The 12,850-nt window shown below is 48.3% G+C and overlaps 1 protein-coding gene across 3 annotated transcripts in view; it reads right to left on the bottom strand.

Moving 5' to 3' along the window:
* Positions 1-12,850, bottom strand: part of NONO (non-POU domain containing octamer binding) — a 117,311-nt gene that overhangs the window by 47,955 nt on the left and 56,506 nt on the right. The window contains exon 11 of one of the 3 annotated variants that reach the window (XM_030575923.1): positions 3,344-3,376. The exons of the other annotated variants lie outside the window; for them this stretch is intronic. Coding sequence (XP_030431783.1) covers positions 3,359-3,376 — 18 coding nt within the window. The 3' untranslated portion in view covers positions 3,344-3,358. Of the gene's footprint in view, positions 1-3,343; positions 3,377-12,850 lie in introns of those variants that run through there. 3 annotated transcript variants of the gene reach the window in all.

Genomic DNA, 12,850 nt, shown 5'->3' with positions numbered 1-12,850 from the left:
ACTGGCCAGGTGGTTGGAAAAGCTGCAAAGTTATTAATTTCACAGTCACACCTACGCCTGGGCACAAGCGTGACAATGCTGATGCTTGTCCAGACAGCCCGATTGGGTGGATAACTGCGAACACTGCGTAAGCATGACAGCAAGGAATTAGTGGTTCAAAGGTCTGAGTGTGCTTAGAAAGACAAGGCTGTTTCTTCTCTCCCATCATCTGAAGAAGTCCTAATGTTCCTGGTCCATTCACTAGGATAGTGGCAGTGGGCTGGAATAGACTCCAGACCAGTTAAAGCCTTTTAAAGAGAGACTCCTGATATCAAAATAATGTTTGACTGGAAAATCAATTGGCAAACGCAGCCACCTGGAATGACTATCACAATGAAGGTTTTCTGATGATACTAGGAAGGCTGGGAGTTGAAAGATGAAATATTGTCTAGGAGACAGGAGAAACCAGTGGTGATTGGCTCAGGTACCAGATACATTGGCAAAGAAGGTTCTGAGGGTATGTCATGATTTTAAAGCTGCTGGACATTTTGAGGTTACAAAAACTTTGGCTAAACTAAGAGATAATTTCTCTTGGGCAAAATGCAGGCAGGATGCAGAATACTGGTGCAGGATATGTGATGCCTGCATTACAAAGAAGGGTCTCCCTAAGATAGGGAGAGCCCCAATGCAGCTGTATCTCATAGGCCCCAATGGAACACATTGGTGTTGATGTGCTGGGCCTGGCCTGGGGCAGAGGCTGGCTATCACCATGTGTTGGCTTTCACAGACTACTTTACAAAGTGCCCTGAAGTTTATCCAATAAGGAACCCAAGGGGCTGTAACAGTAGCAGAAGTTCTAGTAAAATAATCCTTCACTGGATTTGGGATTCCCAGTACCGCTGGGTGAATAATTGAGTTTTGGTTCTTGGCAGGTCTGGAAAATCTAAACATTTTGTTTCTGGGCATTTTTAAAGGGCTAGATTCACAATCATCATCAGCAGCAGCAGCCACTATTGCTGTCTCCATTATATATTTTAACCAGTTGGTTAGAGCAGTGGCTCTCAACCTTCCCAGACTGCTGTGCCCCTTTCAGGAGTTGGGTCTGTCTTGCATACTCCAAGTTTCACCTCACTTAAAAACTACCTGCTTACAGAATCAGACATAAAAATACAAAAGTATCACAGCACAGTATTACTGGGGAAAAAAAATTGGAGATATACCTGCCTTCACTAGCAGGACCAAGTACTGATTTTTGCCCCAGATCCCTAAGTGGCCCCCTCAAGGATTAAACTCACAACCCTGGGTTTAGGAGGCCAAAGCTCAAACCGCTGAGCTATCCCTCCCCCTTTCTCATTGCTACCATATAACTATAAAATACATCAATTGGGCTATAAATCTTGTACTTGCATTTCAGTGTCTAGCATACAGCAGTACAAACAAGTCATTCCCTGTACGAAATTTTAGGTTATACTGACTTCACTAATGCTTTTTATGTCGCCCGTTGTACAAGTAGGCAAATATCTAGGTCAGTTGATGTAACCTCGGCAGAACTCTGCATAATCACCACAGGTACATGTGCCCCTGGTTGAGAACCACTGAGCTAGGGCACTTACCTAGGCTGTGGAAGACCTGAGTTCAAGTGTTCCCTCAGCCTGAGGTGGAGCAGGGACCTGAATTTAAGTCTCCCATATTGGAGTAGTGTGCCCTAGCCAGGGAGGGTTCTGATGTGGCTCTCTCCTGCTGAAGTTGATCCACTGTGTATAACTAGTCACTGGAGTAAGGACATGATCCCACATCTGCCAGCTCCCAGGTGAGTGCCCAAACCAGCAGGCTAGAGTCATTCTCACTCTCCTTCCCTGGCCCAATGAAAATGACATTATTCATCTTCAACAGGGGAGACAGACGGATTCACCCCAGATTATGCTATAGAAAACATTGGAGGATAGCTTATGACAAAATAAAAAAACCCTGGGATGTAAGATCATATGGGAAAACTTTTAAAAGAGGGGACCTGGTCTGGTTCCACAATCCTATGAGAAAAAAGGGTGGGTGGTCTAAGCTAGATATACCTTGGGAGGAACCCTATACAGTACTTGGAGTGGGACCCAGGACTAAATCCAAAGTTATCCATAGTTGCCATGACAGAATGCATCAGGGAGACAGAACATCCGCTTGGCTGCCCCAGAAAGTGAGAACGTAGCTGTGGAACCTGAGGCTGGAAGAGTTGTGATAGAGAAGAATTCTCCATTAAAACAAAATTAGCAGAGTCTTTCCCAGCCAGCAGTCTCCACAGAAACACAGATGCTTGTCAGAAGCTAGCTGGAAGCAGCCCCTCCTGAGTGTCTGAGACGAAATTGGGCAGGGTGAGAAAAGCTCCAAAAAGCTTTATATGGGAGTAGCACTGATTCAAGTCACTGCTGTGAAAACCTCCTGATGGAAAGACAATATGTAAAGAGTTAAGATTGTATCATTTGTACATTTGTTAAATTGTTTCTTTTCCTTCTGTCTGGGATGGGTCATGCCAGACCTTTCATTTTGGCTTCCAGCAGGATGATAGGTGATGCTGAAGGCTCGCCTATACTTAAATCGCTGCTGTAGTGCTTCAGTGAAGACTCCACCTACACCAATGGAAGGGCTTCTCCCATTGGGACAGCTAATTCATCTCCCCATGACCCATCGACCCAGCACTGTCTACACCGGGGGTCTGGTTGGTTTAACTGCGTCATTCAGGGGTGTGGATTTTAAATAAACAGATTTGCACCAAAGAAATCCCTGACTTGTATAATCAATTTCTCCTCCTAATGAAAATACTGGTTAAGAACCTGCTTGGGCCAAGGGGCAACATTATAAACAAAAAACTGGGGAGTTAAAATCTTCCAGGAGGGTTGGAACCTGGGATTGTGACATGTATGGATTATTTCCGAAGTTCCACATCCTCTCCTTCAAATTGATTTGGTGTCCATCTACTAGTATCAGGGACTCCCCCTTGTCCAGTCTGCATAAAGTGTTTCTGCTTCTGTCACCTGTTTGAAGCTCATAGCTCTGTAGCACAACACTACCCCTGGAGTGGTCAGAGCTGTATCGATATTGGTCACTATTTCATTGTGAAAAAAATCAGATCCTAGTTCTGTCCTTGCTCAAAATGATACAATTCCTCACCACTCCTCTGCAAAGGCCATAAGGCTGAAACTCCCTTTATTTTGCCCACATCCAACTCTACTCACCCAGATCCTCCTTGCATTGGCCAACCTGGGTGAAAAAGCTTCTACTGACTTCATAGCCACCAAAGAAGAAGAAGTAGCCAGGCACCTCCCGTAGCCAAGTACTGGTCAGGCTCTGGAAAAATCCCAGCAGGCCCTCAGATTGAAAGATATTTTTCTCAGTAGCCCAGGTAGAGCTGCCAGAGAGAACACAGGCAATGTACCCAAACAAGGACCATCACGGCCAGAATGAAAACATAATCATACTCAGCATTACCTTTACCAAGCCAAGATGATCAGTCAACCTAGAACCATGCCATATTACCCCCAATGCTCTTTAAGAGTGAATCTCAGATTGGTTTTCCAGGCCAAACTGGGCACATTCCAGCATGTCCTGCTAGAGGTGGAATTTGAGGTGAAGGAAGAAAGGAGCAGGGGGACTTGGTTTAAGATGATGTATCAGAGTGGGCTCTGGCATATCATCCACTGACCTCTCTTGCTCCCTCATCTGCAAATGTTCTCCACAAATTGTCCTTTGGAAATACAGGATTAATCTGAGACATAGGCACAAAAATGGGAAGCTGGGTAGCCTGGCAACTGCAGCAGCAATGATCTGCACTGTGGCATGGAGAGATGTTTGCCGACAGCTCAGCCACAGTACAGTGGCCAGGAAGGAGAGGAGGATGTTTGGTTGTGATAGAGCAGGGATCGGCAACCCTTCAGAAGTGTAAAAAGCAACAAAGAGTCCTGTGGCACCTTATAGACTAACAGATGTATTGGAGAATAAGCTTTTGTGGGTGAATACCTACTTCGTCGGATGCTACTCCTCTGATACTTGACCTTCAGAAGTGGTGAGCTGAGTCTTCATTTATTCACTCTAATTCAAGGTTTTGCATGCCAGAAATACATTTCAATGTTTTTAGAAGGTCTCTTTCTATAAGTCTATAATATATAACTAAACTATTGTTGTATGTAAAGTAAATAAGGTTTTTAAAATGTTTAAGAAGCTTCATTTAAAATTAAATTAAAATGCAGAGCCTCCTGGACCAGTGGCCAGGGTGAGTGCCATTGAAAATCAGCTCACCTGCCACCTTCGGCACACGTGCCATAGGTTGCCTACCTCTGTGATAGAGGAAGGCTTCGGGTATGCTGTGTCATGCAGACTCACAGGCAGGCAGTCTGGCCAAGAGGGACAGAAGGAAGCTGCAGGATCCCGCCCAGTAAGCACCTCCTAAGGAATGTGTTTACATTGTCTGGGTTTAGCACCAAGCCAGCTCTACTCAGCTGGGCAGTGTGACACCCTCATCTTCCTGGGAAAAAGGAAATTCAGACCTGCTGCCTCACTCACAAACCTTCCACCAGGGCTGTGTGTGACGTGTGTAATTCACCAAAGCCTGGCCTGCTTCCCACGGCTGAGACACACCTGTGATGGGCTAGTGCTGTTCGCCCGGTGACCTTTATCTCATGTAAGGCCTGCATGCGGCATTTCACTAGCTCCGCAGGGCACAGCACCATAGAGGAAAAGACAGAGGAGAACGAGCCGGCAAGCACACTCTGCAGGTCACTGGCACCACAGGGCCCGAGAATACAGATGTTAGAGCCAAAGCTCACCCCACACAGGCCCAGGCTCTGCAGGGGGCAGAGCAGAGGCCCTCATCACCACCACCCTAGAGAGGGAGCGTGACCTGGCTCCCCAACCCTGACTATCCCCTTGCTCAGGGATGTCCCCACAGCCTTCTCCTGGCCTGTCACAGATGGAAAACATGGGTGACTCGGCTTCCCCAAATGGCGTCACCCCGAATGCTGCCCAACCAGCAGCCTTGCCATACAGCTCCACCCCCTCTGGCGTCCCCATGCCGCACACCCACAGGGCCAGGCCATACCTCAGCTCCAGCACACTGCTCAGTCCAAACAGCTGCCTCACCAGCTGCTGACAGAAGCCATAGCAAGCGAAGAGCACTGCGTTCTCTGCCACGTTAGCAAGCAGGGCGGGGGTGGTGTCCTGGTACAGCCCGGGCAGCCCTTCCTGCCAGTACGTCCAGACTGAGCAGTAAAGGAAACCCTGGTACATGGTGGGGAAGGTCTGCATCTTCACCTTGACTGTATCAAAGGGCTGCCCGCTCACCACACATGCCACCCCGCCTGCAGAGACAAACCCACAGTCACCTCAGTGCCCCCCTTAGCCTGTAGATAAACCTCGGCATTAAGCATCTTTCATAACGGTGTATCATTTTCATCATATTCATCTGACTTTGTATTGTGCCTCTTCATATAACCTTGTATTAAGTCTTTCCATATGTAACCTCTACTTTCATACAATTTTGTATCAAGTCCTTTGATATAGGAACTTTGTATCAAATCCTTATATAGAAACTTTGTATTGAGCGTCGGTATAATGTTATCATCCCTAAGGCCACGTCCAGACTAGGGTATTAAAATCGATTTTAGATACGCAACTTCAGCTACGTGACTAACGTAGCTGAAGTCGAATTTCTAAAATCGAGGTACTCACCCGTCCAGACGGCGCGGCATCGATGTCCGCGGCTCTCCATGTCGATTCCGGAACTCCGTTCGGGTTGATGGAGTTCCGGAATCGATGTAAGCGCACTCGGGGATCGATACATCGCGTCCAGACTAGATGCGATATATCGATCCCCGAGCAATCGATTTTAACCCGCCGATGCCGCGGGTTAGTCTGGACGTGGGCTAAGGATAGTTAAGGTAGAAGAAACATGTCTTTGCGCTAAGGAGTAGAATAAGATCTCCCCCCCTTGTAACAATTGCCCTGTTGAATGAATAAGGTGTGAATGAGCAAGTTAGTGGAAGGCAGCACCTCCAGACAGCTGCAATAGTTGGAGAGGGGTTAGAAGCCAGACCCAAGAACAATAAAACTTGTCAAGTGGGCTCATTAAAGAAGTGACCACCTTCTTTTGAAAACACCCTCTTTGAAAATAAATGTGGAAGCATTAAGACAACACCCAGAAGGAAGCACCACAGCTGACCAACTGACACAGACACTGATTTTGCATCTAGTATAGATCTGCATGAGAGGGAAGCTGCTATAAATGTGAGGTGTCTTGCAGAGGATCCCAGGTTTTGTCTTGTCAACATCAGAGCATCAATCTGGATCGACAGAAGCCCAGCTCCACCCCTCCCCCATCTAACTCACCTGGCCTTTGAAGTTAAAGGGAGCAACTACTTGGTAACAACAACAAGACAGAGAGAGAGAGAGAGAGAGAGAGACTATGGATGAATGTAATATATATCATATGCATATGCTACAGTGTTGATTGATACATGTTTTACCAATAAATGTGGCGCTTTGCATTATTGCCCCTGAAAAGATCCTGTGCAGTACTTTAAGTACAACATTTGCCCCTGCCGCAGGGGTAAAGCCTCAGAGCACCTCAGTGCCAGCACCTCACCCCCAGCTCACAGGGAAAATCCCCTGGGTACCTCAATGCCCCCTTAACCCTTGCATAGGGCAAAGCCCCCAAGTACCTCAGTGCCTCCCTTAACTCCTCCAAGGGGCAAAGTCCCCAGGTACCTCAATGCCCCCCTTAACCCCTCCATGGGGCAAAGCCCCTGGGTACCTCAATGTCCCCCTTAACCCCTCCATGGGGCAAAGCCCCTGGGTACCTCATTGCCAGTTCTTCACACCCGTCCCACCAGGCAAAGCCCCCGGGTACCTCAGTGCCAGTTCTTCACCTCCCCCATAGGGCAAAGCCCCCGGGTATCTCAGTGTCAGGTTCTGGGGGTTATAAGTCTCCTGTTCCCACAGCTGAGAGGCCCAGGATTGCAGGTGTCCTCTGAGCTAGAATTCCTCCCTCCGATAAGTTTTAACTTGCTCCTGAACTAGGTCCTGCCTTATTTCAGGGATTCAGGTCCAACTCCTGCTGCCTTCCAAGCCTCCACCCACTTCCTAACCCTGAGGCCCTAACCATGTCTTAGTGTCCACCGCTTGTTTTCCTATCCCTGTTCTGACCCTTCCTGCAGGCTCCCACAGATGGCTGCTCTAGCCTGGCCAGACCTATTAGCACAACATTGAAACTGTTAAAGAGACATTCAAGGGGTAATAAAGCCATTTAACAGGCATTTGCCAACCCCAAGGTATATACTGACAGGTTTCAGAGTGATAGTCCTGTTAGTCTGTATCAAAACAAGGACGAGTCCTTGTGTCACCTCAAAGACTAACAAATTATTTGGGCATAAGCTTTTGTGGACTAGAACCCATTTCATCAGATGTCCACGAAAGCTTATGCCCAAATAAATTTTTATACTGTCAGTTTCTGCCTTTACTGACAAAAACAGTTGTGCATTAATATAATATTTACACAGAACATGTAAGTCTATAGGACCTTAGTTTAAAATTTGCTTTAAAAATATTTCATTAGTGAGCTGGTGAAGATTATAAAATCACATTTCTAAAAAATGCTTGCATAGAGTTTTAGATGCACAATCATCTTTAGCCTTAAATGTGTGGATCTTCAGACATAAGTTTTTTAAATAAATCCTTCAAAAGACCCTCTTATCTAAAATACACATTTTAATTACTATAGTTAAAAAAAAAAGTGCTTCCAAGTCTTCCTGTCCATCCCTTCACCACCTCTCCCCCCACTCCCCACTGAAGAGAGCCCTTAAAGGGACAACAGTCCTTCCCTTCCAGATAGCTGGACAAAGAGTTCCTTTTCTTTACTTCTGACTGTCCGACAAACTAGTTTTAAAAGAACCCTCCAGCAAAATCAGTACCTTAGTAAGACAAAATCCTTGTTATACCTAAAATCTTTGGAAACATATTTTTTTAAAGTTAGTGAAATTTCATAACCATGTCTCTTGTTATGGAGATCACACAAGGTAAATTACTGTTCCCTTTTTCTAAAAGCAATGAACATTTTTATGAACACACTAAACCTCTCTGATTACTTTAAAAGAATGTCTTTGTTTCCGTGAGTTAAATATGTAGTAATCTGGAATGCTGGCTTAAGATTTGAGTACATTTAAAATATAAATTCAATTTAGAAATACTGATGAAGAAAATGTGAAACAGAGAAGAGCTGCATCATGTATTCCATTATATGTAATGTTGTATTCAGCAGGACAGCTGACTCACCCTTACTATGAAGTTTTTGCAAATAAATCTCTGACAAACTTCAGGGCATATCAAAAAACCTGTGACTGTCATTTTTTATTCTCATATTTTAGTGCTTTTAATTAGGTACTTTCTTCATGTCCATTCTGCATGAGGGAGAGTGCATGGAAGTCTCTGCGGGGAACTGTGACTCTCCGCCACCATGAAGCAGGCTGGGCATCTCATAATCCTTTGCTGTCAAGTCCCTTCCCCCTCCTCCCCCACCAGGCTGTGAGCTTGGGCTGCCATCTGGCATAGGGGCACCAGTTTAATAATACTGCGTAGGGCCCCATAAATCCTAAGGACGGCCCTGCTAAGACCCAGTGGTGCCCCAAATTTTCAGGTGCCCTATGCAGCTGCCTATGTTGCCTATGCCTAAGGACGGCCCTGCATGCATGTGGCCCGGGGTTCCCCTTCTCCCCAGCTGGGTATCTTGTCCTTCTGAGGAACCCAGATATGCTCCCAAATGATTCTACCTGCCAATGCCCTCCCCTCCTTGCAGAGGACGGGCCCCAGCTCCCAGACTCACCTGCTGCCCCTGCAGTGAGGTGAACCAGTGCCTGTACCAGTGGGTGGGACTTGGCTACATCTGCAGACATCTCAGCAAACTGGACCACACTGGACCCTAGAGCAGGAACCAGGCTGCATATCAACCCACTCCCAGCTCAGTGATGCAGGGAGCAGGGCAGGCAGCAGAGAACAGAAGCAACAGGCTTAAGAGGTCACCCTGCTGCAGAACCATATTGCTCGAGTATTCTTTGTCCCCTTCGGAGTCAAACAGCAACTCAGCGATAGCTGGGTATTTGGAGTTGAGGACCGGGTGTAGTCTTTAAAGAGGGATTCGAGTTAGGGGCATAGGGATTAGGAAGTTTGTGGGGGCTGTGAAGGAGGATATTGTGGGTGCTGGGAGAGTACTAGGGGTGTGGGGTATGGAAGCTATTGGGGAGATTGTGGGGGACACAGGGACTGTGGGGATATGAGAGGGCTGTGGACACAGAGGCTGGAGGGCATGTAGGGCAGCCAAAGGGGGCACAGAGGTGGGGGGAGCGATTGGGTGGTGGGAGAGCATTGGGGAGGCTGGTGGACACAGAGGCTATGGAGGGCATATGGACTGAGGCAACTAGGGAGGTTGGAGCGGGGCATAGGTCTGGTGGGAGGAGGCCTGGATGGGGGAGCAGGTCTGCCCCACTGACGTGGGTCTGAGCTGCAAGGAGTGGGTCAGGAAGTGGTTGTGGGCAGAGAAGTAACCAGGAGCCCTGGGCACAACTCAGGATTGTTGAGGGGTGCTTCACTTCCCCGGTGCAGCTTGGGGTGCTGGGGCAATGCGTGAATGTAACAGGGTACCAGGGCAGATGGTATGTGTGGGGTTATCAGGGCAGAGGAGGGTAGTGGGAACCTGTGTAAAGGGGCAGCAGGACAGAGGGAGAGTGTGCAGAATTGGAGCAAAGCATAGAGGGGTTGTGAATGTGTGTATGGGGTATAGTGGGGCAGAGGGTGGGTAGTGGGAGTGTGTATGGGGTGTAGCGGGGCACAGGATGGGTAGTGGGAGTGTACGGGGTGTAGCAGGGCAGAGGGGAGTAGTGTGTCTGAGTGCGGGGAGTGGTGTTGGGGCAGAGGGTGGGTAGTGGGAGTGTGTGCGGAATGCAGTGGGGCAGAGGGTGGATATTGGGAGTGTGTATGGGATGTGGGGCACAGGGGATAGTGGGAGTGTGTATGAGGTGTAGCAGGGCAGAGGGAGGTAGTGTGTCTGAATGTGGGGGGTGATATCAGGGCAGAGGGTGGGTAGTGGGAGTGTGTATGGGATGTGGGGCAGAGGGGGGTAGTGGGAGTGTGTACAGGGTGTAGCGGGGGCAGAGGGAGGTAGTGTGTCTGAGCGCGGGGAGTGGTATTGGGGCAGAGGGTGGATAGTGGGAGTGCGTATGGGGTGTAGCGGGGCAGAGGGGAGTAGTGTCTGAGTGTGAGAGGTGATATCGGGGCAGAGGGGGGTAGTGGGAGTGTGTACAAGGTGTAGCAGGGTAGAGGGAGGTAGTGTGTCTGAGCGCGGGGAGCGGTATTGGGGCAGAGGGTGGATAGTGGGAGTGCGTATGGGGTGTAGCAGGGCAGAGGGGGGTAGTGTCTGAGTGTGAGAGGTGATATCGGGGCAGAGGGTGGGTAGTGGGAGTGTGTACGGGGTCCAGTGGGGCAGAGGATGGGTAGCGGGAGTGTGTATGGGGTGTAGAGGGGGATAGTGTGTCTGAGTGCAGGGGGTATTGTGGTAGGGACTAGTGTGTGTTTGTGTGTGAAGATGGGGCAGTGGGCGTGTGGGCAGATGGGGATTGTGGGGGCAGGGATATCAGGGTAGTGAAGAGGTATGCAGTGGGGGATCCAGGCAGGAGCAGGGAGCGGGGATGTATTTACATGGTATTGGAGGAGTGCAGGGTTGTATAAAGAGGTAGCAGGACAATGGATGTGTGTGCGGGGGTGCATTGGGTAGAGTGGGTAGTGGAAGTGTGGGTAAATGGGGTGTCAGGACAGTAGGGGGTATGGCAGGTATTGGCAGTTTAGTGCATGTAAAAGGGTACTGGAGGAATGTGTGGTGGGGGATCAGGGCAGAAGGGAGCAGTGGGGAAGTGTTTAAAGGGGCATCAGCAGAAGGGGGTAGTGGGTTTGTGTACAGGGAGTATCAAGCCAGGGGATCTAATGGGGGTTTGTGTAATGGGGAAGTGGACGGATGTGCAATGGGGATTGGGGAGAGGGAAGTGAATGAAGAGGTATCGGGGCAGTAGGGGTGTTTCAGGGCTTTACTGGGGCAAAGGGGAATCATAGGGGGGGTGTGTGTGCATGAAGTCCACTAGAGACTTTGCTATTGCTTTTACCTGGGAGCTGTTCAGATTACTCTGGTGATCGGCAGCAACACAAACTCTTTAGACAGTGAGATGTAAAGGGATATTGATGGGGGCTGTCTATGCAGGCTGTTAAGGCAGAGGGTTGAGACTGAGTGGGAGGGAGGATAATTTGTTAGACACCACTAAATTCCAGCTCTGTTTTAATCTGCAGACTTCTCCACACTTTCCAGCCAAACCTGATGCCCCAGGAGGCCCTGGAATGTACTTCAGGCCCATTTACTCAGCAGTGACGTCCTGATGCCTGCCCTTTTCGTGGTGTGAGGGAGACCTTGGTGCATGTCTGTCTGCAGTGTGCTAGGTTGCAGCCCTCTTCTGGCTTCTCCAGAACCTCCTACTGAGGTTCTGGCTGCACTTTTCCCTGCACCTGTTTATTTATGCACACCCTATCCGTGGCCCCACGGTCACCATTCGTAACACCAGGAGGAGGAGGTTAGCTGAGGGGGGGCTCTGTGACTATGGGGCCTGTTTTCATTCCTTTATCTGTTCCTCTGGGCCACATCCGCTGGCTCCTTGGATACCTTCGAGGAGCAGTGGGCGCTGTCCAGGGTTCTCTGCTCGATGTCCCCTTCAGGTTCCCTAGTTTTGGCCCTTTGACCCTCATGCTTGTTCCTGTTTTTTTCCTTTGTTGTCTCCCAAATTTAGTTGAGTTCTGCGCTCGGTAGTTCCTCCCTAGGCTGGGGAAGGAGCTTTTAGCTGCGGGTGGGTTTATGCCACCTGCTTCCCAGCACCCAATAAGATACTCAGCAGAGACCAGTAAGTACAGGGCTCAAGGGAGAGACATGTCTCTGAGGAGAAAAGTGGGTCTGCACTAATCCTTCTAATACCTGCCCACATATGGTGAAATGGATAGCTCAAAGCATTAAATCAGTGAGTGCATTCTTCCTGTTGGAGACTCTCAGAGCTTTCCCTGCTCTCCCCAAGATCTGGCCTGCACTTCGCCATGGGCTTCAGTGCAGGAGGTGTTCTTTTCTTAATGTCTCCATCCTTCCCCCTTCCCCCACAGTGTGTGAGCCCTACCATAGCTCAAAAGTTCCAGGTATACTAACCCCTGAGAAGCAGGTTTGGGAACAGGGTTTGGGAATCTTGTGTATCTGTCACATTTCAAAGCTAGCAAGTCTAAAGCCTGTTAATGACATGAGTCTTAAACATTCTTTATCAATTTGGTTTTAGATGAATTCCTACTGTGTTTTTAAAGCAAGAAGTACAACATCATGGGCCTTCAAATCTCATTATTTTGTAATACTTGTGCTAAGAGTCCTTTGGCTCTATACATATAGAAGGCCAAGTGAGAACCATATTTTCATGAGCACCTGGAATCTCTATAAAAACAGCAGAACTCAAAAAGGGAAAGCAGTTTAAATAGACAAATCAAACAACTCAGGCTAAGAAGATCCCATCCTATTTCAGAACTTTGGGTAGGTTCCCATGACTTCTAGGAGAAAAGAAGTTTAATGTAGCAGTTTGTGTAGATTCAACATCTTTACATGGTTGAACTGTTTATTTCTAAATACAGACTGTTCTCTTTCCCTGGCCAGCGCTACCTCTCTTCATATCTAGTAGGATGGAAGGATAAACAAATGTAGATCTGGGATTAGGGTTTTTGACTTCTCGAGGGCTAATTTTAAAGAGTTAAGGAAATTAGTTAGGGAAGTGGATTG

Source organism: Gopherus evgoodei, chromosome 9 (genome assembly GCF_007399415.2).
Source record: "Gopherus evgoodei ecotype Sinaloan lineage chromosome 9, rGopEvg1_v1.p, whole genome shotgun sequence".
Classification (NCBI taxonomy): Eukaryota; Metazoa; Chordata; order Testudines; family Testudinidae; genus Gopherus; species Gopherus evgoodei.
The sequence above is the reverse complement of the archived record's forward strand: the minus strand, read 5'-3'. Positions and strand labels throughout refer to the sequence as shown.